Raw genomic sequence first — 26,096 nt, 5'->3', positions numbered from 1 at the left:
ACAAGGCTGGAACACAGTACATGTTCAACACTCTTTGTCAAATGACAAATAAATGAAAAAAACGAACGTGGTTAAATCCTCAAAGAGAATAGTCAGGGGTCTTTGGCATCCTCTGTGGCCCTTGGCTATTACCTTATATGGCAAAAAGGACTTTGCAGCTTTGATTAAATTAAGGATCTTGAGATGGAGAGATTATCCTGGATCTCCCAGGTGGGACTGGTATGATCACAAAGGTCATAATAAAAAGGTAGGGAATCAAAGTGAGTAGGTGGAAATGTGACAACAGAAGCAAAAGTTTGGGGGTGATGCAAGGAAGGAGTCACAAGCTACAGAACACAGGCAGCTTTTGGAAGCTGAAAAAGATAAGGAAGTGGATTCACTCCTCGAAGCCTACAGAGGAAGCCAATTCTGCCCACACCTTATGACCTCCAGACTGTAAAAGAATAAGTTTGGGTTGTTTTAAGCCCTTAAATTTGTGGTAATTTGTTACAGCAGCAACAGGAAACTAATCCGCCATAAAAAGGCCATCAATGATGAAGGAAGCACAGTCTCCTCTTAGACCCACTCTGGGATCTGTGTCTAAGAGTAGGCAGCAGAAAGTTCTGTCCTGGCAACCATGTTCTCAGTTGCCTAGCAACCAGGAAAAGGGCTGGAATATACAGTTCAAACTAAAGGACCCCATGTATCTTTCTCCATGAAAGAGAAGATATTTTATGGGGGTGGGGGGTGGGGACGGGCGAGGGGAGCGCTAGCAACCAAAAGCTAAAGAACAAACCAGATGCCAGGGACTCGCAACTTCTTTTTGGACATTCTGTCTAGGGACGTTCTGTCTAGGCAGATTTTCATATATCAAAACTGAGACAGTTCTGGGAAAACTAGAGCCACTAACATAATTCCACAAAGACCAGCTGATCGAATAACTGGTCGTTTCAAAGGGGAAAAGAATCAATCATCTGTTTTACTGAACTAACCTTCTTTTATCTCGAAACCCCAGCAGACCCCATCTCAGTATTCCCCAGAGAGAACTCACATCCTAGGGTTTATCACCAATTTCAAAGACTTACAATCATCCCAATGACAAGCCAGCCTCATGTTTCTGAATCACGGAATTTTTCAGACAGTCTGTGTAGAGTCTCATTAAAGATAAAAATTTACAAAACATGAAGCAAATGAGAAAAACATAGCTTCATGTCCCACAGTAATAAATGCTTTAAAAAAAAATCAAGACTCCAAACATCCTCTCTATCATGTTTATTTTCTTCTTATCTGTTAAAGCAAAATGTACACAGTGTCTTCACCACATAATGTCCGGGTCCATTTATGATAAACTGTAGTTTGATAAAGAAGCACAGTCAAGAGACCTTCATTTTGAGTTTACCCTCATCAGTGACTTTCATTTGTGGGACTTCAAAACAAAGCCACATTTGGGGAAAAGCAAGATACATGGTGATGTTAACTTGGTGTGCTTTAATGCAGTTTATAAAACAAATCTCCCAAACATTTATTTTTCAATTAAGCTTCTGGCTATATAGCGAGCTTAGTATAAGCAACAAAATGAAAGAAACCTCCCAAACATTGACATTGGCACTCAAAAAATAATAAAGACAAGCATTAAAACATTTCCAGTATATTTTCATTCTGAAAATGTGTTTATATAAAATTTCTAAGAATGCCACATAAGTATTAGGAATTTTTTTTTTTTTTTTTCTGAGAGGAATTATAAATCCTTAGATTCAGGCAGTCAGGTTCACATAACTAAAAGGTTCTTTCTTAAAAAACTGAACAATAAGAATGTCATTACATGGGCCTGGCAGAAAGGAAGCTTTATTTAGTTCTTGGAGTGACCTTAGCCTAGAACATTCTTGGCTTAATTCAAATTACTGGTTTTTCCTAGTCTGTCTCCCTGCCTTAAGCCTATTAGCACTCTTGCATTCATGGGCATGCATCCTTCTCTCACCCCCAGGTGATTTCTTTTCTTTTTTTAAAGAAAATGTCAGAAGACATAGGACAAAGTGCAGTCCTATTCTGCAAACCGGCACTTCTCAAACTTGAGCAGGGGTAAATATAAGCAAAATTGCAAAAAATATATTGAAAACGTAATTCTGATTCATATACAATTGCTGAAATACAGAAATCCTGCCTAGTCCAAAAGAACTTAATGATTCTGATTGCCCCCTTAATTGGTGAAAGGGAGAAGCACAGCCTGTCAGAAACTGGTTACCTGGGAATCTATAAGGATTTTATGGGTGAGAATGAGGGGGAAGCACCACTTCATCTCCCTCCTTCCCCAGCAAACTGCCTATGAGAAGTGGAGATGAGTTTGGAGCTGGGGGAGATAGTGTGGTCCCAAGACATGGCTCCGACACGTTCCTTCTCCCATTCCACTGCCAGGGCACTGGCCTCATCTGTAGCCTAATCCAGCAGAAGTTTCCAGAACATTGTGGAAAAGGTTAGGGTAAAAGGAGCTGCTTCTTGAACTGCGTTCTGCACACAAAAAAAGGCAATCTCGATATGTACCCAGAGTGTTTCTGAGCCCCGTAGAGAGGAGCTGCCTCTTCGAAAAATTTGGCCCAGATCCCTGGGTGGCTTTGTTCCCTGTGACAAGCACAGTGCTAGCAGCCACTTGGATAGATGCAAGGAGAACTAGGAACAGCCAGGGGAGGCAAGGGAGTGAATCTGGACACTCCCACTCAAGGCCTTCCATTCTTTCTGCCATTGAAGACCAGCCAGGCAGTTACTACCTGCTAACCTGCCTGTGTAGGGAAAGGTCAGCTCCCAAACTCTCCAAAGGCAGGATGTCGGGGAGGCCGCAGGTTGTTTGGCACTAACTGGGTACCAGCAGTGTGATCATAGGCTTGACTTTGTTACAGTTTCCATTTTAAACTCTTCTAAACCTCCATGCTGCACTGAAAGCAGACAGCTTCTCAAGGATCCAGCTCGAGCCGGGCTGAAGCGCCGAAGGAGTCAGGACACTGGCCTCTCCCAGAGTCGCTCTCGAAGCAGCCACTGCCCTTTGGGGTTCTCTGTCTTGTAGCAGTCCTCCCCCAGAGATGTCAGCTGCTCCAGCTCAAAGAGCTCCCCATCCCATTCCATGTCTTCTCCCGAGAAGTTGAAGAGGATCCGTCTGGAGCTCCCCAGGCTGGAAGGGAGGAAGGCAGCAGAGGGGTTAAGTTTGGCTTGGCCAACCACACTGAGAAGGGATGCTCTGATTCACGTCTCCAGTGGAGACCATCAGATACTCCCCCAGTGCTGGACCTTGTGGAGGACAAAGCAGTGTCAGCACAGGGGTTGTGCATAGACCTCAACTGGACCTTGAGCTGGCCTTGAAGGAGAAGGGTTGATGGTGAGGGCTGGGTCCAGTACATAGTCCACTACTGTGGCAGGAAAATGCTATTTAGAAAACCCCTGAATCCATCAGAGTTGAATGGCTCTTGCAGAAACAAAGAAAAACAGGTGGATGAGCCTCGATGAGCCCTTCTATTGTGAAAGGTGAGGTTCCCCCAGAGTGGCCTAGGTTGGCCAGAGCAAGAGAGGACTTACTGTTCTGAATAAATGGGTCACAGGAATTTTGGGCTAGAGATGTAACTCGTCTTGGGAGAGGAGGACCTGGAGAGATAGGGGCCGAAAGGGGCCAAGAAATGGTAGCAAGATGGCAAGACGGGTCCAGCCAGCAAGTTCTCCAGCTGAGCCTGGCCAATGCCTTTCTAAGGTAGGGGCATGTAATTGGTTTGATGTTGGTTTCCTCTTGGTGCTATGCCCTCTTCAACCCCAAACTCTCATTAAAAGTGTGTAGCACACGGTGTGTCAGTAGCACTTAGGGGAGGAAAGGAAAGAGGATATCACACAGTACGAGGACTAAGTGGGCCAGAGAAAGGGAGGCAAATCCAGAGCTGAAGTGACAGGACTGGGGACAGGAGTGAACCAGGCTAGAATAGTATATATATATGGTGCATAAAAAAAGCATACACATTTTAAGAAAGGAAAACTGTATTAAAATTGTAATACTCGATATATAGTGATAACAAAAGATGAATACAAGTCACATTTGACTTCTGCAATTACAAGAGGTGCTCAAAGTGGTTACCATCAGCGTCCAGACACTTCTGATTATGGCGAACTACTGCTTGAGCCATGCTGACCAAAGTGTCCACTTGTATACATTTTGTTGGCACCCCTGGTGTGTGTGTGTGTGTATATGTATATATATATATATATATGGCATGTAGGAAAGGGACTCAAGGCACCTTAAGAATAACCCAAGAGTCTGGGGGACATGATAACATCTTGGTTATACTATGTGGTCCAAGCACTTACTCTTTTTTGCAGGCTTTAGGCTTGAACTTCAAGGTGCTGAATGCCCCTTCCACAGCCTTGGGCAAGTAGATGGGATGCCTCTCGAGTCGCCTCTGAATGCCGATGGTCCTGCGCTCTGTGCTCCTCCGAAACTGGCCATCTGTTGTGTGCACGGTATGCACAGCCATGTCGTCAGAGTGCCGGCGTGGAGCCCGCAGGATCCAGTTGGAGTGCAGGCTGTGCTCGCGGGAGCTGGTGGCCACTGGAGGAGAGAAGCAGGGCCCCCAGAAGGAGGACTAGCCGTCAGGAGCAGCAGAAGTCAACAGAGAGTGGGCTGAGGACTCAGCAACAAACGTGTAGAAAATTCATAGCAAAGTCTTAGAAAGCACTGGAGGGCCAAGCAAAGGCACTGATTTGACTCTGCAATTATGGTGTATGAATACAATGGAATATTGTGTGTCCATTAAAAATAAGGACATTGATCTGTATTTACTAACTTGAAAAGATGCCCATGCTGTATTGTAAATTCTTCGGTGAAAAGAGCAGATGACAAAATAGCAAAGAGATTCTATTTTTTTTGTTTTTTTGTTTTTGTTTTTGTTTTTCCCCCAAAAATGAATCTGTGTGTTTAAAACCTTTTTGAAAGGACATACACCAAAATGTTAGGAGTAATTATTATCTCCAGGTGGTAGTATTACAGGTCATATTCTTTACTTTCTTCTTTATATTTTAGTGTGTTGTTTGATTCATTTGATTTACAATAAACTGTTACTGTTGTAATCAGAGAAAAACCATGTAGTCATTTTCACAGTTATAACTATGAAGATGACATTTTTGTCCTCAGTGGATTTCGTTGTCCTTCACCAATGTCCTGGATTCCCAGAGTCCTGAGGAGAGGGCTGCTTTTTGTCAAGGACTGAAGGGGCTACGGTGGGAGCGGAGGGCGGCAGATGGCCCTGCAGGATACAGTGAGATTGGGGAGTGGGAGTAACTTATGACAGTCCCCAGAACTCAGTGAGAACCGAAAACTCACAGATAAAAGGCTATGGGGCCAGAACAACAACAAACCACAAGAATGTAATCTGTTGAACACTAGATAAAACACTCAAGAATGATTTAATACTGGTACCGAAAGCTGTTACCTCATTAACCAGGGGCCGGTAACCCCTGAATAAAATCATTAATTATACCATGGCAAGGCAAGTCAAAAATTAAAGAAACTAACAGTAGAGTAATAGAATTTAAAAGTGGGCTCAACTCTTGAACTGGTTGAATTCTTTGCTCTCCACCAGGAGAAAGCCAGTGACACACCGTGACGAGGAGGAAAGCATCGTCCTCAGCCCTCAGCTCACTTCCTCTCCAGTGATCCAGGCTGGGCCTGGGCAACCCCCCAGGCCCTCTCCTGCCCTACACATGCTCACAGTGTGGTGACCCGTGAGGACCACAAAGGGAGTGCTGGGGGGAGGGGTGCAGAGGGGTGACAAAGTGGGTTATGGATCAGCGTTGGGTCCAGCCACCAGTGCTGCCCCAGGGCCAAGCTAGCTCAGCTGGGTCAGATGCTGGATTTTAAAATATAGTTTGTCCTTTTTCCTTCTTTTTTTTTTTTTTAAAAAAAATATGATCAAATAAACATAACATAAAATGTACCACTTTAGCCATCTTTTAGTGCACAGTTCAGTAATGTTGAGTATATTTGCATTGTTGAGGGAGAGATCTCCAGAACTTTTTCATCTTGCAAAACTAAAATTCTCTCTCTCTACCCATTTAACAATGACTCCCCACCTAATGCCTTTGTTTAATCATGTTTCTGTGGCTTTCCCTTATGGAACTTTACAAAAGGCCTACCCTGTCTCAGCTGTGGCAAGTAGACCACAGGGAAGGAGTTTTTGTCCAACTATGGCCCCAAGTGTTGAAGGGGCGGGCTGGGGCAGTGGCAGCAGAAACAACTAAAGCAGGGACCCCAAAGGGAAGAGCAAGTCCAGGGCCAGGTTCTGGCTGGCAGATATTATTTTCTCTGTAATTGGGAGGTGGGATTCCGGATAGCCCATCTTGTAAGTCCATGCCAGAGACTGCAACCCAGCCCCTTCTGCCCCCAAGATCTGCACTCACCATCGAAGTCCACGTCTTCATTCTGCGGGTCTGCTTCAGCAGCCCTTGGCCGTTTCTCTGTATCCAGCTCTGCGATGATGGAATCAAAAAAAGCTATGGCCTCTTCCACATCTGCGCTGAATTGCGAGTATTTCCTTGGGCTTGTTTTCTGCTGCAGGTGAAGGGAAGGAGAGAAAGTTGCCTGAGCCAGCCTCATAGCACTCTCACACAAGTCAGCCACAACCGCCAAAAAGGATTAAATGTTCCTGAATGCATGTAGAGTTATGAATTTGTGGGGTTTAAAAAGGTAAATTTGAATAAGTGCTTGTGGAAGAAAGGTAGGCACTCCACATCCCCATTGCTGTAGGTCGATGGATTTCTAATTATCTCAAGGAGAGAGAGGGAAAGGATGAAAAGATCTGCCTCCCTTGGTCAGGACCTGTTATTGACCATTAGGCAAAATACTTGATCTTTCTTTGCCCCTGTTCCCTGCTCGGCGATTTTACAGTTCCTTAGGTAGGTGATGAAATGCTCACAGGAGGAAAAGGAGGACAAGATATGTTGGAAACTCTTCCTAAGAGTCTTCAGTCACTAAAGTGGCCAAACTTGGGCTCAAATCATTGAATAAATTGAAGAGAAATTAGTCTAATTGTTTGCAAAGTCTAAGGAATAATAAAATATAGAGTTAAAAAAATCTACTGAGTGCCTAACTACGCTCTGCCCTGATTCGTTCTCCTTCACAATCTCATTCACCATCATCTTCACAACAGTCCACCAATGGTCACAAGTCTGACATCATGGAAGTTTAAGCACCACGGTGAGCTTTGGTGGAGAGCGCACCAGCAAAGGCACAGAATCGATGCATGAACTAATACAACACTCTCCAGTGAATTTAGGAAATAAGAGAACTCAGGGAAAATAAAACAGGGACAATATGTGTTAACCAGGTTATTCTGACCAGGTGTAGAGTTCTTTTATTTGATGTGGGCATTTTGAAAGTAGAATGGTATTAAAAATGAATATGATCAAATTATAGACTGGAATGTTGGGAAATAAATGGGTGACATCTCTGTTTATGTACAAGATATGGGTGAAACGTATGCATTTTGTACTATTAGAAAACATTTTTAAATCGAGAGGTTTTTTTTATTCCTTTCTATTAGTAAGGAGCCTTCTTACAGAAAATATTAAAGAACCACAACATGCACCTCAATCTTTTCTGTTAAAAGTGGAAAACTATCCAAATGTAGTTACCGTCCCCTTCTTCAAAGAGCCCATTAAAATGAAAGCAAGGAGCAGAGACAATAGAAACCCCAATGACAAAGAGAAAAAGGGAGAGGCCATCAGTGAAAGAGAGATTTCCAAAAGCTTCTGGCCAGTGGGAAGCAGTTGAAAAGGGGTAATTGATGTAACAGAGAAGAGGGACTGGCCTCCCAGAGCAACATTGGTGGTGAAAGCAGCTGAGAAGGGGGACATTTTGACCCTTGGGAACTAAACATGCTTCAGACTTGGCAGCACCAGGTATCAGGTTGGGAGTAGGATGCGGGAACAGGATGAAGGACTGGTTGACGTCTCTGTGAGCACAGAAGGCCAGAGCAGCAGGCATGCTTCCTGCACCCCGATGACAGGACGCTCACCTCTGTAGGCCAGTCAGTGTTCTTTTCTCCTCCCTGTGCATTTTTCTTGCTGGCCCTTCTCCATTGGATGTCTCATCTGGGTGACTCCTATTCATCCTCTAAGACTTGACTGAGGCAGATCTTTCTGGAGGAAGACCCAGCTATTCCCTCCTTACAGCTCCATGGTCCTCAATACCTGACCTCATTCTACCAAGACACATACCATTTTAGAAATTTTTTTTTTTTTTTTTGGTGAGTGAAGTGGAGGAGGGAGATACAAAGAATGGAGAAAACCACACAATCTGGACTGAGTCCCAAAGGAAGGACGAATATTGTCTAATAGGAATGACAGGTCCATAGGTTTTTGCATCTCAAAATCCATCTCCACATGGAGAGGATGTGTCTAAGTTTCTAGTGGCAACTACCATCAGTGTTTGGCTTAATAATAGGGTCTCAGTCTTGCATCCGTCTGAGTCACCCTACTATTTGATCTAAGCTGTTCATTCCCCAGCATCTCCAGAAAGTAGACTTTGGTCAGCAGCTCAGAGCAGCCTGAAGCAGTTACTTTCATTTATGAAAGGGTTTAGAAGATTGTCTTAACTATCAAAGGCTAAGAGCCTTTTCCTGTGGTCTCTTAGGAGGGTTGCCTGACCCTCCTCAAGTATCATTCTCTAAGGACAACATTTACAGATTAAAAAAATAAATCAATCAACCACTAGCACATATATCACCAGTTTAGCCCCTGAACTCTCTGTCCATCAAAACTGGTAGACAAAGGCCCGTTAGCTGCACACTTGTTAGTTATTCCAAATATTCAAACATGTTGATTGTTTCCAAAACTTTAAGCTTTAGGATTCAAGACTCAGGTCTCCCTCCCACATCTCACTCTTTCTGCTGTGCTTAGCAGAGATTGCCTTCCCGGGCAATTTCACCCAGAGACACTGATAAGCTCCTTAGACAACACTGAAGACTCCCATCTTCCAGAGTCTCTATTGAGTCATGCAACGTTAGTATTATACAACATGTTTCTGTCACAAGAGCTTTGGGATCCTGGTGTGGCTGGAAAGTGAGACATTGGGACACACTGGTGACATTATTTGTGGCTGACCCACACCTGTGTGACCAAGTCATCATAAGAGGGCTTTCCCCCACCCCTTACCGCAACTGCCTTCATTAGTTCCCCACAAACCCTTCACGGGGTGAAGTAGGAGCATAAATAAATGTAAATGAACAAACAATTGCTTTCCTACCTTACTTAGCCCCACCTTCCTTCCCTGCACACAAAGCACCTGCCCCTGACTGAGTTTAAAAGCCAGGCTACCAGGCGGTGAGGGTATGCCTCTCCCTCATCCCTGCCAGGGTGAATCCATGGCAGTTGAACCCAATCCCATCTGGACATCAGAATGTCCTAGGGTGCTGTTAAAGAATATCTATACCGGGCCCTCTCCTGGATGAATTACTTCAGATAATCAAATGATTCTAATGCACAGCAGGTGAGAACCACTCATCTGTAGGGACCGGGACATGGGGGAGGGAGCAAGAGGGTCACAGGAATTCCTACCTCAGGGTCTGGTGTAGGGCGCAAACCTTAAACACCACTCTTCCTCCCTGGCTCTGCAAGAGCCGACAGGAGTGCTTCCACAAAGTCAAGGGCACAGCGACAGGACCCAAGGGGACAGGACACAGGTCACTGAAGAAAGAGGACATAAGCTCCTGGATCATGATGCCCAGGCTCCCTGTGTACTTGTGTACCTGCTGTCGCTCAGCTCGCAGAGGGGCCAGATGAAAGGACCACACCCACCCTGTGCCTCTCCCTTTCCGGTGGGGGCACGAGAGCATCCCGCCATGTGGTTCGCCCAACCTCTATCTTTCCCTCCCAGCCCCCAAACCTGACCTAAATCACCTCCTAGAGAGGCATCCCTCTGCTTGTACTCATACGGTTTTGTTTGCTGCCTGGGCTTACTGTTTGGCCTTCATCTCTGCTAGATTTAATTTTGTTTAGACACCAAGTTTTTTGTTTATCTCCCCATCATTTCTTCTTAAAATATATTTACATTTGTATTTAGCCACATAGTTAAAAAACAAAAGGCAGTGTACAATATCCACCTGTGAACATTGCTTTTTTCACTGACTCTATCCTGAGGATTACTTCATAGCAGTAAATAGAGGGTCTGCCTCATCCCTTTTAATAGCTGCATGATTCTTCATTGTCCAGACACACTGTGGGAACAAACTGTGGTCCCCTACTGTTAGATCTCTGGGTGTTCAGCATCTTTTGCTATTACACTTAGTGCCTACACATATATCATCTTGGGATTTGCCAACAATACCCTAGTTCGGGGTAGGCTTCTAATTGTAAGTGTTCAGCGTGCTGTGCATATGCTTTACAGACAGAATGGGAAGCATCAAGCGATCTGGCAAAGCAGTTCAGTGAACAGAGCTTCTGTTGTACTTGATAAAGTACACTTGTAAATGTCTCCGCACGAATTGTGTGGTGATTTTTCTGTGCACCGAGGCTAAGCTACAAGTCTGGGCTTTCTGGGCCTTTTCAAGTCCTAGTTTAAAGCCAGGCTAAGTCTAGTTTTTTCAGCCTTCCCACAGCTTCCATGGGCCTTTCTCCCCACTATGAGGACCTTCTCTTGGTCAACACTCACAGACCATGAGCACAACGACTACACCAACTGAGGCTCAAGTTTCCAGACTCGGGCTAATAAACATCTACTTTACAAAGAGGTGGTTGTACAAAATGGGACGTCTGTCATCAACACCCCTGGCTGAGATCCAAAATTGTCCTCCCCCTCTGAACGCAGAACTCTGGGTATAAGTGGATTGCTTCCTTCCCAACCTTGACTTTTTTCTAGCCCACGACATTTTCAGTACTTCTCTGGAAAGACTGCACGCCAAGCAGCTTGCATCCTGTTGCACCTGATCAGGCCTGAGTTTCACCGGGCTCATGTTCCTTCACCAGCAGCCCCACGACAGCCCCAGGGAGAAAGAACTTTCTCTGAAAGCCTCTGTATTGCATTGCTGACTCCACTCCAGTTTGCCTTTCACATTTCACCTTCAGTGGCCTTGGGGTGATTATTTTCCACGCCTCCCTGTCCCACCCTCTCACACCAGGCCTGGGTCTCAGATTACTTTACCCAGATGGAACCCTTTGCATTTTTCCAAATGAAGCTCTGCTGTATTTCTCATTTTAATTTCTAAGCACCACCACCCCCTACCAAAGGCAGTTAATGATATTTTTCTGTATTTCATACCAGCTGCCACCCTGCTGGTTTCACCTGCCCTGGGGGTCCCTGGCCTTCTCCAATCTATTCGTTTCCTTCTGGGATCTGTCAGTATTTGTAGACAAGTGATCTGGAGTCTACAAAATGAACTTCCAGTTGTAAACAGCACTACTTTTTTTTCAGAGTTTAGGTCAGGGTGACATTCTAAACCCACCCAAAGTCAAGAGGACCACTACTAAACATGTTGCCTCCTTCTCTCTTCTCCTCCTTGGCAATCTCCCTCACCTTTTCAGAGAGCCAACTTACATGTCACCTCCCCTCTGACGCCTTCACTCGTTGCAGCTAACAGACCTAGGCACACCCCTCCAGGCTCATGATCTGACCTTGTGAACCGTCCACTCCAGCGCGTTGTATTGTACCCACGGAGCTCCCAGCAGACCAGTGGTCCTTACCTTCTTCTCTGACATAGCTTTGGCATACAGCATCACAGAAACGACTCGCTAAATGCTCACTGCCAGCTGCTGCTTACATGAGACAGGTTTACAGTACATGCAAACACAACATTCTTAGTTGTATGCCACCCATTTCTCTTCCAAGGAACCCAAACACACAGTGAGGTTCAGGCAGTGAAGCTGAGAATGACAGCTTCGGACTATGGGCTGCGTCAGGGCAGACGGGTTGTCTGTTCATCTATGAATGTCAAGCACCTATTCTGGCAGCTGGTACAGAGTAATAAGTATTTCTTGAGTGAATGAATGTACACAGTACACATGCCACTACCTAACGTTTATATTCTCCAATCCGTTTGCATTGCACGATGCTACTGTCTACTTTTGGATTTCACTTGGCAAATTTTGAGAACTCTGAACTCCTTGTTTTTATGGAGTACTGCTAATAGTCTCTTGAGCTAATAATAACTGGAAATCTGAATGTCAACAATTGAGATAAAATTTCCAGGATCAAATATGGAGTTAGTCTGAATTGGAGAGATAATTTTCCCTTGCATCATTCAGCTGGGTGAAGTTAAATGCAAAACAGCTCAAATGTATCCACAAGCAATTTAATAACATTAAAAGAAGCTATTCAGAGTAAACCTTAAAAGCTCTGACTAATACATCCTCTTTGCCTTCTGCCAATTTTGCGATGGATATTCAAGACCAAGTCCAAAGTGACATTACCTTGTCCCTTCTATATTAGAGCACCTAAGGAAATGTGCACCCATAACTGAATAGGTGTTTGTGAAAAAAAAGGGGGGGGGAGATTTATGAAACAAGAATTGTACATATCAGAAACAAACAACTTGGAAAAAGATATAATCACTGAAATTTAAATATATACATACACAGACCCACATTCAAATTTTCGATAGATAACCTAAATGGTAGATTTGCCAGAACCGAAGAAAAACAATCAATGAAGTAGATAATGGAGCTGAGAAAATAAGCCCAAAGGGACAAAAAGAAGCAAGAGGTTTGTCACGAACTCTAGTATAACTAAAACTTGGTATTGCCTGTCATAACTAAACATTAGTCGTTTTAGAAGCAGAGCTGCACGTCTTCTGTCTTTGGTTTTGTAGGTTCTAGATTCACAGGCTGACAGGCTCAGTCTTTTTTTCTCCCAGCTTTAAAATCTTAAGGCCATTATTTTTTCTTTGCTAGCACCTGGCAACTCCTTAACGTGTCATCTAAATGATCATTTCACTTTAACAAAACACTGAGTGAAAAATTTTTGCTCACATTTGTCAAACTGTTAGAAGCCAGACTTACAGAATTGAATCAACATCCTTGAAACACAGTGTAAAATCTTTACGTACGATAAATGAAACATCACATTCCAATGAGAAAAGGGATAGATTTGTCAATAAATGATGTGAGAAACTTTGTTATTTGGGAAAAATTCAACTCAGATTCTTACTAAGTGTCAAAATGAATTACTGATAGACAAAAGACTTGGGGTTTTATTAAAAAATAAAACTATTAATAATGGAGAAAAATGGCAAATATGCAATTTGACCTTGAAACATAGAAGGACTTTCTAAGCATGAAAACAATGGAAGAAATATCAAAGACAAAAATTGATATGTTTGACTATATAAAAATCAGTAGTACTCGTACATCAGAAAATGTCAAATAAAATTCAAAGATACATAATAACTTAGAGAAAATATTTTTAACACAGATGGCAGACAATGTACTCATATCCTTAATATAAGAAGATTTCATGTAAGTCAATAACAAATCTTTAATAAAGCCAAAAGAAAATTTATGAAGACATAAATGGGCAATCCATTAAATAAGAAATACACATTGGTTTGATAAAATAAAAGGGTCATTCTTTGCTCAAGCAATAATTAAAAAAACTACATAAAATAATGTAGTTTATCTACATATTACATCAGTAAACTTTTTAAATTAATGACAATGCTTGGTGCTGATTAAATGCAATTAGAAGGACTTTCTAAGTCAACATTGATGAAAGTATAAATTATAAAATGTTTCTAAAAAGGAATATGAAGAAGAATTTTTTTAAAAGAATGAGTTTTAACCTTTGATCCATTAATCACACTTCTAGGAATCACTGCTAAAAAATGCTTTACAGACCTAGAGTAAGATGTATTTATAGTTTTTAACAAGTGTTTCAAGAATATAAGTTGTTAAATTTTTGCTGTTAAAACTTCAGTTCTCAAAACCTAGTTAATGAAATGGGAAAGAACCTACAATCTGAAAAAATATATTATAAAAAGTATGAACGAAATTTAGTAAATTCATACATATACATATATTAGAGTTGCCAAATAGGAAATAAAAATATAGAATAGCAATTCAATTTCAATTTCACATAAATGATGAATAAATTTTTAGTATAAATATATACCAAATAGTGCATGGACATAATTGTACTAAAAAAATTTTATTGTTTATCTAAAATTCAAATTTAAATAGTCATCCTTTATTTTATCTGGCAACCCTAATAAACATATATGCAAAAATACAAGAAATAAATGATTGAAAAAATACACCTAAACCTTTTACAGTGATTATCTTTGAATAGTAGGATTCTAAGTAATTTATACTTTCTTCTGTATATTTTTTTTGTGTTTTACAAATTTCATCTAATAAGGAAATAAATATAACCTTATCATCAGAAAAAAAATGTTTACCTAACAACATGTCCTTTTGATGATGAGCTCTGAGCCATTACACCCTGAATATTTTAATTGTTAGGATATGATTCCATATGAATATACTCAAACTGTATCTACTCTGTGAAAAACAAAAGAGAATTTTCCACTCACTGAAAACCACACATCTATTATTTTTCAGATCTTTCATCAAACTTTGACACTTTCCTTCTTAAATTACAGTGGAACATCTCTGATTATTGGTTTAGTGAACATCTACTATGTGCCTGGAACCTTGCTAGAGGTTGAAGATAAAAAGATAAGTAAAACATGGTGCCCCCACTCAATGAGCTGATGGCCAGTGCAGAAACAGCAAATGAACAGACAATTACAGTGCTATGTGCTGAGTAGTGAGTGCTGCGTGCTGAGTGTTGAGTGCTGAGCGCTGAGCTAGGGGTCAGAAAAAGGAGGAGGGAAATCCACTGTATTAGATTATGAATGTGAGAAATAGCTTCCTGGGGAAGTGCTTTCTCTACATGCCTAAAAAAGACAAGATGTTAGCCAGGTGAACGAATGTGATGAGGAAGAAAAAGGAAGAAGGAAGTGTTGCTTCTAGGCTGAGCAAACAGCACGTGCCCAGAAGACAAACTGGAAAATATAATTACCAATCTATGGTCTGAGAGGGGCTGCAGGAATTATATGCTCTGCTGTCAGTCATTATTATACTATCTGTCATTTGTGGAGCACTCTACCAAGCATAATGGAATATTGTTTGCAACTCATATTGATTTTTTACTGCCTTTCAACTCTGGAAACCAGATACAGGCCAAGTGATAGAGACCCCCACCCCCTCCTCATAATTGATGCTCACAGAAAACCTGCATTTTAATATCACTGTGTTTGCAGAAATTCTCACCGATGCATCTGAAAAATATTTCTCAGCTGTTTAAAACAGATCCAGAACCTGCTTCCCTCCCCATATGCAATTCATATATGGATAATTTGGAACCTTTTAGATGACTTGGATATGACCCTCCTGCCATAGAGGAGAAAGAATCTTCTATTTGCTGTTGACATGGCCTTATTTCATGAATCAGGATTGAATGGCCTTTACAGAAAATTGATTCTGAAAGCTAACTTTGCCAGAATAAAACTACTTTAAATAAAAATCAATCACTTTTGGCAGGCATTCCCCAGAATTCCATTGGCTCTTTTTAAATCGTTCTTGAAGCAAGTGAATTTCTTTAGTTGGGGTGGGGATGGGGTAGGGTGGTGGTGCAAGGAAGGGTATACGTTTTGCAGCTAGTTCATCCAGGCAGAAAATCAGGAATCCAAACTGCTCAGAACCAGATGATCCACAGGAGAATTAATGAAATTTCTTCTGGCTGTGGTAGGCGACTGGCCTCAGAAAATACATACCTAAACCATCTGATCAGTGATCCATGGGGTGCTGCAGCCAAAGCCAAACTGCCCCCTCAGGCCAGCCTGGTTCTGTGGCCAGTCTCCCTGAGGCTCTTCTCTGTGGTCCGCCCAAGCCAGCGTCCACTTACAGGGCCATTCTCCTAGTGGGATGCTGGCTGTTTACCAGTTCATCTGGCCCTAAAAGTCTGAGGAGCTGCCCTCAGTGAGGACCCCAAATGCCAACAAGCATTTGATCAGAGTCAGAGCATAATCTCAAACTTTCTCTCTTCACCTCCCCTCAAAACCCAAGATGGTCAGGCACACAATGGAAGGAAGTTCTGCTACCATGTGGGTGAACCTTGAAAACATTACTCTAGGTGAAAAAAGCCAGTCACAAAAGGACAAATACAGTACGACTCTATTTATATGAGGTTCCTAGAATAGGTAAATTCATAGAGACAGAAAGTAGAGGTTACCAGGGTGGAGGTGGGAAAATGAGGAGTTATTATTTAATGGATAAGGACTCTCTGTTTGGGATGACAAAAAAGTCCCGGAAATGGATGGTACTTAATGTCTGTACTTAATGTCACAGAATTGTACCCATAAATATGACTAGAATGGTAAATATAAAAATAAATTTTAAGATTTTTTTACTTAAAAAGACTATTTTGTATTTTAAGAAATGAAACTTTGATAAAACTTTGATAAAAAAAATTCTCCTAATTCCCAGGTAAAGTATTTTTAGAGCTTCCATGACCTCTGAAGGAACTCATTTCTTAAAGTATTCTAAAAATATATTAATTAGGATTTAATAGTCTTTCAGAGGAATTATTATGGGTTTATATAAACGGTAATTTGGAAAGGTTCATGGAAGTCTAGCATGAAGCACTCTGGTTATTTTCTGACAATGAACAATTTGAAAAGGTATACATTTTTCTTTAAAAGAAATTCATATAAAATCATTCAAAGAAAAGCACGTAACTTCTAAAGAATGCGTTACTGTGACAGACTTCATTACCCATAATCTGGGAACACTAAAAAGCACTCATTTAAAGAACTATGAAGTACTATGTTTAAAAAGGTAAATTTTATATTATGTTTACTTTACCGCAACAACAAAAAAAGCAAGCTGAAATGAGTGATGAAAATGTTCTGGAATTAGATAGTGGTGAAGGTTGCACAGCTCTGAATATACTAAAACTCACTCAATTATACACTTTAAAGGGTAAGTTTTATGGCATGTGACTTAAAGCTGTTGTTAAAAAACACACACACAAAAAAAACGCCTAGTTGAGAGAAGTGAGTTCAGGAGGAGGAGTGAAAAGAGAAAAGTAAGATAACCCCTCCCAGCAGCCTGAAGAAATTTCCGAGGGAACAAGAAGTTAGGGAGAAACATGCAGAGGCTGAAGCCAGTCAGGTCTCAGTCATGTCCTCAAACAGATTGCAGAGGGAGCAGTTTGCTTTCCCAGGTGCTGGGATGAGGGCGGAAAATAGCAGGAAACACAATAAGACAACTTTCTGCTTTGTACAGGCATTATTTTTTCATAAGGTAAGCCACATCGTCAGAGGATTTTGAAAAAAAATCTTAGAAGAATGTGCCGTCCCTCCAAGCCTCTGGCATCTGAATTCTCAGCTGTGTCCAGAAGGCACCGGCAGAAGCTAATACTCAGGTGGCATTCCCTAGACCCTCACTAAGACCCAATGCAATGCTGCACCCTTGGCTGTCACAGCAGGGGCTCTGAGAAAACGCCACCAGGAATATGTGTACTGGTGCATTGCCTCACTCTCCCACAAGATTGAGCACCAATGAGGACGGGGACTTTGACTTGCTTACCAGTATCTAGAATAGTTCCTGCCACCTAGTGTGTGCTCAACAAATATGTGTTGGGGAATGAAGAGGAGAATGAATGAATGATATATGTATTGATGAATTGTTACTAAAATGTTACTGAGGGCATTACAAATCGCTTCACGTCCGGTTCCCTGTCTTGAGTTCCATCCGAGAAATTTTGAAATGTAAAGTTGGGAAAAATCTCACTTCCCTTAAGCAATGGGTACTGTTCTTCCTCTTAGATAGTCAGAATTTTGAAACGAGTCCAGCTCTCTTTTTATTGTAGCTTCCAGAAAGTGCAGAGCCAACTCTAAAGTTCACCCATAGCAGCGGAATTAACTGCATGAGCTGCATATTCTTTTGCGTGGTCTTGATTTTCTGTTGATATTTTTTCTCTCCCAATTTTCTAGTTTCTGTTGTTCCATTATTCGGCTGGTGTGTGGCTCCCTCAGATAGTTTGTAGAATGAGCTGGGAAGTATGAAAATATTTCACAATACCTACCCATCATGGAGTTCTTGTTGCAGCAGTGCTCACACACTGTCCCCCCAGCTTGCTTCCCAGTGCAAAAGAAGGTAGTACAAACTCAATATTTCAATGCTAAGGAGACCAAGAGTAAAAATGACGTCAGAGTTAGCCACGTGAAGAGAAGGTGTCAAGATAGAAGGAATTTTTACTCATGGGTTGTGAAGAGGCAAGAGTCTAAAACATGCCTTCCCATCCTGCTTCCGGTCCAGGTTCTCCTGGACAAAGAGAGGCCAGGTCACACAGCCTCATGGGGGAGCTTCAGTTCAGCACAGAACCCATGCGGGGTAGGAGACAGGTAGCTCCCTGATGCCTCTCCCTGGCCCAGATGCGCAGAACAAAGCAGCATCCTCACCTCCTCCTGAGGTGCACACTCTTGCCTCTGATATACTATACAAGTTCAAAATATGGTATCCAATTGCAAAGCACTGTGGGCACATTAACGAGAGTGTGAGTTCTGGCACAACAGAGCCTGGGTGTAAATCCTGGCTCACTCTTCATCAGGTGCACAACCTTACATAAATCACTTAATGTCTCTGAGCCCCAGTTTTCTCATCTGCAGAGTGGGGCTAACACTGGGTTTGGAGGATGACTAGAGATCAGGGATAACTGCTGATTATTCCTGATCGTGCCTGGGCTTCGGCACAGGAGCATGGGAGGTGGGTGTGAAGGAGAACCCATGGCTCCACTTCACTGGCAGAAACACCCCAGGTGTCCAGGGCTGGGGGTGGTGGGGGGCGGGGTGTCTTGCCCTATCAGTTCAGAAACTCTACATTCCAGGACAGGACTATTTCAAATATGCCATGCTTCCGCCACATGAATTTTGTACCGTGTTGGAAATTTTCACATTTGGTCATCCAAACAATGAGTCCCAAACTGCAGCGCATGCCCAACACTGACACAAAACTGTGCAGATATGACATTTTTGTTTGTTTTGATTTAACAATGTTGCAGAAAGTGTGTTTCATTCAGTGTTGCAATGACCTCCTATTCTGCAGGAAGAGCAGATTATCACAGGGCCTGGCCAAGACCCACCATACAGGGACCCAGGGGTCTCCCCACACCTAGCCCAGGCTCACCTCACTTCCTCCTTCCATCAACCCACGCAGCTAGCTGCCCTTCTAGGCTCTCAGCATCTCCAGAGGGCTAGGATGGCAAACCATTTGGCACCTAGTGCCTCATACCTTAGACACACATTAGCATGGCGACAGAACCTATTGGAACGCCTTACTCCAGGCTGTGAGAAACTATAGCTCGCAAATTAGTATAACATGACCAACATTTAAAAAAAAAAAAAAGTACAGAATACTTTGAAAAACATCAGAGTACCAAACAGAGAACACGAATAAGTCTATTTCATGAAACTTTTATGTTGGTGTGTTTGGGTAAATGGGGTCAACATCTAAAAATCTATTTATTACTGAGGGTTTTAAACAAAAGGGTTTAAAAGCCACTATCTTTCCCTCAAAGAAAGACAGATAAAGGAACTCGGGTTCTGGGGCCAGGCCAGGGGCTGGTATTTGTGGGGAGGGAGGGAAGGAGAGAGGGAGAGGCGGCCATGGTGTCCAGGCCACAGGGAACACTACTCACTCCCTACATGAAAACCAGCTCTCCCCGATTTACAGCATGAAAGACCACAGACATAAAGTCTACAAAGCATCCATAAGTGACCCGTAAGTACTCACTGCTTTGCTCTGGGGACAGAAAAACTGACAAAGATACTGTTTTCAGCTTCATCGAGCTCACCAAGCTCACTGCAGTCCACTGGGGAAGACACACATGCTAACAAACCACAAAGGGTGTGGTAGAAGCTAGAACAGAGATGCGTTTAGACTAATGTTTGAGAAGAGAAAAGGCTGCTTCTATCCAGGGGTGCATTCATTTCCTAGGGCTGCTCTGACAAAGTACCACAAACTGGGCAGCTTAGCGCCACAGAAATGTATTGTCTCACGGTTCTGGAGGCCAGAAGTCTGACAGCAGGGTGGCAGCAGGGTCATGCTTTCTTTGAAAGTGCTAAGGAAGGATGTTCTGGCCCCTCTCCCGGCTTCTGGTCTTTCCTCGGCTTGTGAGAGCATAACTATAAGCGTCACACAGCATTCTCCTTGTGTGTGTGCATGTGTCCCAATTTTCCCTTCTTTTTTTTTTTTTCAGAGGTGGGAACACTATTTTATTGTTTTGGAGATAACCACATGAATGGGCAAAGGAAGCTTTGACTTTAGTCAACACTAGTAATTGTATTTGGGTCACTTGTTCTGTAGGGGACAGTCTTTAATGTGTCAGCATGGAGAAAGCTACTTAACCACTGGGATAATTGAGAAGTAATTTGTTACTTTGCATAGCCTCAATAATCAACTCCAACTCATATCCAACAAGAGTGTAAGATTCCACCCGTTTGGGATCTATGGGTTAGAGTTTTGCAAGATGAAGAACTTTGGGCGATTTGGGATTTTTCTGATGCTGTCACTATCGGGAATGAGACCAAAGCTGGGAAAAAGCAAAACCAGAGGCTGGTGCTCACCACTGTGTTTCGGATTCTCATGAAGAATGTAGGCTACTTCTGAGGTCTAATGCCTAATAGCCACTGGAGGGAGCCTGCCTTATTTCTCAGGATCATGGATGAGAAGATGGGAATTGGCTTCCTTCTCTAGTGTGTTCAGAGATCAGTTTTTAAAACATCTTGGCCAGATGAAAGATCATTCTGAAAGACTCACAGGTAAATGATTAATAACATACCCCTACAAAAAGTAGAAATCTATAAATAGTTCCATTTAAATAAATGGAACCATTTATTTCTTTCACTCTATAATAACCAATTTTCCCTTCTTATAAGGACACCAGTGGTGTCAGATTAGGGGCCCACCCTAACAATATGCATTCACCCTGACTAATCATATCTATAATCTCCCTTTTCCCAAATAAGGTCATCTTCAGAAGTAGTGAGGGTTAGGACTTAAACATAGGGTTTGGGGGAAGCACAATTCAGCACGTAACAGAGGATCAGGGGAAAGAATGTTATTTGCCCTAAACCTTGAACACCAGCAAGCATTTTCTACCAATGCAGGAAGGTGATGACATTCCAGAAGGAAGAAGCTCACCTGGTCCCCTGCCCCTGCATGCACAGAGAGGCAGGTAGGTACAAGCCACCTTGCTAGCCTATCCTCACGGAGGCCATGGAGCCTGCACCCACTATGTCTCAGGCATGCCCAGCATACAGCTCCTTCCTTAGGTGTGATGACGGACAGCAGCTTGTCTGAAGGCTGCTGAAAAGCCTCCTGCGCCTTACACTTCAGAGTCAGCAAACCCTGGACTACCTAGTACGAGCCAGGTCCTCTCACCGGCAGGGTCTTGCTTCCTCCTCACAAGGTCTATTCTTGTTTCCATTTGTACACTACAGAAATAGAGGCCCAGAGAGGTAAACTTAACTTGACAAAGGCACACAGCTTTTATTTGTAAATACAGAGTTAACATTCAGGCCTTGTTCTGACTGACTTCGAGATCCTTTCCAAACTCTTTCCTGGTTACAACCTGGTAAGAGGCATCTCCTGAAGAAATCCACATATTCTGTCGTGCCCATGCCCCTCCTCACAGCATTCCTACTCAGCCAGCTGGCTGTTCTGCCTCTAACTCTCTCTCTGTCTTCAAACAGCTGGAAGGGAGCTTGGTTCTGCAAAGAAAGGACTCCATTTTGCAGGAAAATGTAGTGCCTGGAGGGGTTTCTAACCAGAGCCCAGAGCCCAGGATACTCAAGCTGGAAGGGAGTCCAGAAGCCACTGCAACTCCCCCACTCCCTTGTCATCAGAGATGACCCAAAAGAAGGGTGACTGGCCTACAGCTGGATGGTGAGGGTCAGTACTGGGACCTAAAAGTAGGACCCCTTGTGTCGATCCAACACTGACATACTTTTGGAGTTAAATTGATTATTTTAACTGCTCCCACCTGGGATAAAAAGCAGACAGTTGAAACCAGTTGGATGAGGCCAAGCCCTGGAGATTTGATAGCAGGCCAATGTCATTCAACCTTAATGGGGCTTGCACAGCCTGTGGGACACTCTGGGGACACAGCCAGGATATGGGAGAGACAGGCCTGCTCTGAATAACTTAGAGTCCCATCCTCAGGAAAACGATTGATGGAAATATAAAACAAAACAATCTAAAACCTCAGGCATTAAAACAAAAACTGAGGAAATGAAGGAAGGAGGAACTGAATGAATTGAGGGTCCTGTCGGAATCAGGTCACCCAGCTTCAGCTTGCTCTTCTGTGACACAGAGGGAACTGCTTCCCCCTTCTCCTCACATACCACTGGAATGCTCAAAGAAAGGCAATGTGTACAAACACTGTGATGAGTATAAACAAGCAGATAAATGCAAGTTATTTCTGTCCCTAATTTCCTGCTTAGTCTATTTGAGCTGAAAGTCTCCAGTGCCCAGCAAAACTGTCATGCAATCTCCTTTGAGGCACAGACTCTCTTTGTGGCTGTTCCCAAGTCCCCAGAATACCCGGGTGCAGGGTCCTGATGGAGCAAATCCTCCAGTTATTCGGTTCCCATGGGGTTAAGCACCGAGGTATTTGAAAACATTTATTTCATGTGAAGATTTCACCATTCCCTGGGATTTTTAGATATGATTGCAATCATAAAAATAATAACAACAATAATTTGCTGAGAAATGATGTGCTGTCACTCGAACGCCATACAAGCATAATGTCATCCGTGAAATGGGCGGTAAAGGACAGAGCACCATGCAGAGCAGAGCTTCCTGACCCCACAGGCCAAGCCCTTCCCCCCAGACCGCTGTGGGACACCAGGAATTGCGCCCCCCTGTTGGAAAATCAACACAGGACGAGCCCCTCTTCCCAGGCTGGGCACTGGCAATGAAGAGTCTCTGAGGACGACTAAGCCATTGTTCAGAATGTACAGATGAATTAAGCTGTGCTTGGAGGGGCCAGGCTTCACACCGGCATGGAAGGCTCCTGGAACAACTCTCATCTCACTTGCACTTCTCAATGGCACTTACCTTTATTTCTTTGGAGGTGGATTGGCCAAGGGCCTTTTTCCCTCCCTTGGAGGATTTGGACGAAGTGGAGGAGAAGCCCTGGACGCGCTTGGGCTTCAGGTCATTGAGGCTGCTCAGATATTTCCTCCGCAGGGCCAGCAGCTCCTGCAGGTACTGTAGGCAGTCCTGGGTGCGTGAGTACATCCACGCCCGGTCGCCCTCATGCTGCAGGTAGTACAGGCTGGTGTCCATGCTGCTGGCGCTTTTGTATTTCTTTAAGGACTCGCTGAATTTCTCCCCGTGGTCCCCGACCACGTACATGGAGCTGCTGCGGATCAACCGCACCGTAGGGGCTGCTCGGTCGTAGTAGGAGCTCTCCGCCACCTCCGCCTTCCTCTGCGGGCTGGAGTTAAAAATGGAATGGAGCTTTCTGAACATGCTGCTCGATTTCTCTCTGTGGGTGCCTTCCAGCTGCCTGAGCCGCGCCACTTGATCTAGCTGGGGGTGAAGGAGCCAACATGCAGGCCTTCCGCCATCTGCCGTCCCGGAGGCCTCCGATCTCTGGAATCCCAGCAAGTGTGGGCTCAGTCAGGCGGGCGACCAGGGCATCTCTCATAAGGCGGACGTTTACACCCAATAACCGAGATGCCATAAAGCACCTGAGGACATGAGTTCAAAAGCAAGCGCCCTGGCTGGTTCTAAGCACATTTGGGGCAAATACCTTCTGTGCTCGTCCAACTGGAGAGGGAAAGCTGACAATGCCTTTCCTGCTCAGCTATTTTCTTTCCTTTTCATTTTCCGTTGCTGGAAGTGGTCTCGCTTGGTTTGACTTGCTCTTGGTGTGGATTTTTACGTTTCCACCTCCACTGAGCTGGCCCTGGTCCTGAATTTCCTGTATCCAAAATGAAATCCTACTTGGCAAAGACACCCTCAGCCCAAAGCAGTGTGTTGCTTGAGGTAAAATCTAGTTCCCCGAGCTGGGCCAGGGCGCACACAGCCAGGGCAGTTGGCAGCAGGCTCGGAGATCCCCGATAAGCTGGGCTCTGAGCAGGCATCCGAGCGCCCTGCAGGCGCCTCACCTCCGGTAACGAGACCTCACAACCGTCACCAGATAGCAGCCCATTGTGGAGACGGAAGGATTCAGGTATCTGGACCACAACTTTCTGCACAAAAGGCTCAGTGAAGGTGGCCACATATATGGGGCAGACCTGTTTTTCAGCTTGAGTACATTTTCATTTAAATAGACTAGTTGTGATCAGACACAAATTTTGTTCAAAAGCATCATTTGAGAACATTAGAATCTCAGGGATGTTCGCTCTAGGATTTTTCTCAGGTAAATGCTAAACATCATTATTGCACTCATTTTTCTACAGCCTATTTTTTTTCACTCAGAGAGTTGAAGCCTGTAAATCTCTAGCACAGGCATTTTTCTTGAGCTGAGAAGGACATTAGAGGAGACCATGAGCCCCCAGAAATTGTATGGAAAATGTTATTGGATGTATGTGCTAACATGGTTTATTTTTGCTGCGGTTTTTTTGGTTTTGTTTTGTTTGTTTGTTTGTTTAGAGAGAGAAATTGTTCATGGTTTTATCAGATATTCAAAGAGGTCTTTGATACAAAATATTAAATTAAAAAATGTTTATATCCTGTTCTAGAACTATAACTTTGCTTTTTAAAATATAGCTATAAAAGGACATTATCGCTGCACCTGTATTGAGTGCTTCCTCTGCATGCAATGTTCTCCTAGACACTGTGATGAGATGGCCCCAAAGAGGTAGAAGCATTTACACCTGACACAGAGTGCTTCAGGGCTGATGAAACACTCCCACATAGGTTAACTTATTGACTTGTTATGGCTTTCTTGGGAAAGAAGGATCGTTTCCATTACGATTATGACTGGCCCTCAATTCACAGATAAAGAAGGTGAGCCTGGAGATCTTAGGAGACCTGTCTAAGGTCTAAATCTGATCGGTGAGAAACTAATCCTCAGACCAGTGCTCTAGCTTCAAGGGAAGCTGGTCAGACTGGCCCCTCGGACATGTCAAGTCACATGCTCCAACGTCTCCTGGAGGCTCTCTATCCAGCCCATTTCTCTGGCTTTGCACAGGCACAATATCTAAGCACCCAGGATGGAAAAGTACTGAGAAGATTTCCTCCTAGAGAATCCAGGGACTGTGACTATACCGCCTTTCTCAGTAGCTTTGCCAGTGGGCCTATAACAATACTTAGTTTACATGGATATTTTAGAAATTTTAAGTAGATTTTTTTAAAAATGAAGTGTAATCTATATCATATCCAGAACATCATAAGAACCAAACCTCTTGATTGCAAAGAGAATAAAACTATCTTCCTATGTATTCTTCCTATGTGTTCTTCTCCTGTCCACTCCTACCTCCCTGCTAGAGCCTTCCCGGGGGCCAGACTTATGAAGAAAATTGTAGTGACATCACTTGCAGAACATTTCATGGACACTACGGAACAAGGCATTCACAGCAGCCATGACCCAGCTCGCTGATGCTCACCTTCTGCCCTGGAAGCCATCCCTTTCTCTGGAGCTGCTACTGAGCGAGTCCAGGGGAGAGAATGCTTTCTCCCTACAAAAATACTTGTCAGCTCTGCTCAAGAAAATTTGTTCCAAGTGGCAACTGCCTTTATGCCATATTTAGATTTTCTCATGGCATCACTAGAAGAAATGGGTGTGAAGTCACCTCATGGTCTTAAAAAAATGTATTTCAACGCCATTACAAATGCCCATCCCATCCCAAATCAGGCACCCGGGCTTGACTCTTCCCTTGCATCATGGGGAACCCTGGGCAAGCACCTAAGTGGGGAAGGGAGAAAGGCCTGTGTCCTCACCCCCAGCCCGGACCTCCCACACCAGCCCCACAGTGGACTGGAAGGGAGCCGGCCCTCGGAGAAGTGCCCCTCACTCACATAAACCAGGCATGCTGTTTGTGTAGTGTCAAGAGCCTTGAGGGTTCACCAGGACCCCAGAGAACTGG

At 43.5% G+C, this 26,096-nt stretch overlaps 1 protein-coding gene across 2 annotated transcripts; it reads right to left on the bottom strand.

Annotated features, from left to right (window-relative positions):
* Positions 1–1,236: 1,236 nt before the first annotated feature.
* Positions 1,237–24,227, bottom strand: LG04H13orf42 (linkage group 04 C13orf42 homolog). Of its 2 annotated transcripts, none has more exons than XM_074329910.1 (4): positions 23,116–24,227; positions 6,403–6,550; positions 4,315–4,555; positions 1,237–3,139 (listed from the first exon to the last, which is right to left on the bottom strand). In XM_074329910.1, the coding sequence occupies exons 1-4, from the start codon at positions 23,530–23,532 to the stop codon at positions 2,965–2,967; spliced, it is 981 nt and encodes a 326-aa protein (XP_074186011.1). In that variant the 5' UTR covers positions 23,533–24,227; the 3' UTR covers positions 1,237–2,964. The 2 variants fall into 2 exon arrangements, with proteins under 2 accessions (XP_074186011.1, XP_019607743.1); XM_019752184.2 differs by having other exon boundaries at positions 6,403–6,553; positions 23,116–24,224.
* Positions 24,228–26,096: the final 1,869 nt, after the last annotated feature.

This window comes from Rhinolophus sinicus, linkage group LG04 (assembly GCF_036562045.2).
Source record: "Rhinolophus sinicus isolate RSC01 linkage group LG04, ASM3656204v1, whole genome shotgun sequence".
Lineage (NCBI taxonomy): Eukaryota > Metazoa > Chordata > Mammalia > Chiroptera > Rhinolophidae > Rhinolophus > Rhinolophus sinicus.
The sequence above is the reverse complement of the archived record's forward strand: the minus strand, read 5'-3'. Positions and strand labels throughout refer to the sequence as shown.

Excerpts from the sequence above, each read along its gene's own strand:
- LG04H13orf42 (XM_019752184.2), bottom strand. The coding sequence starts at position 23,532 with ATGTTCAGAAAGCTCCATTCCATTTTTAACTCCAGCCCGCAGAGGAAG. Across the intron at positions 6,554-23,115 it reads CCACCTCCAAAGAAATAAAG|CAGAAAACAAGCCCAAGGAA; the intron begins GTAAGTGCCATT and ends CTTCACCTGCAG. Across the intron at positions 3,140-4,314 it reads CCTAAAGCCTGCAAAAAAGA|CCTGGGGAGCTCCAGACGGA; the intron begins GTAAGTGCTTGG and ends CCTCCCTTCCAG.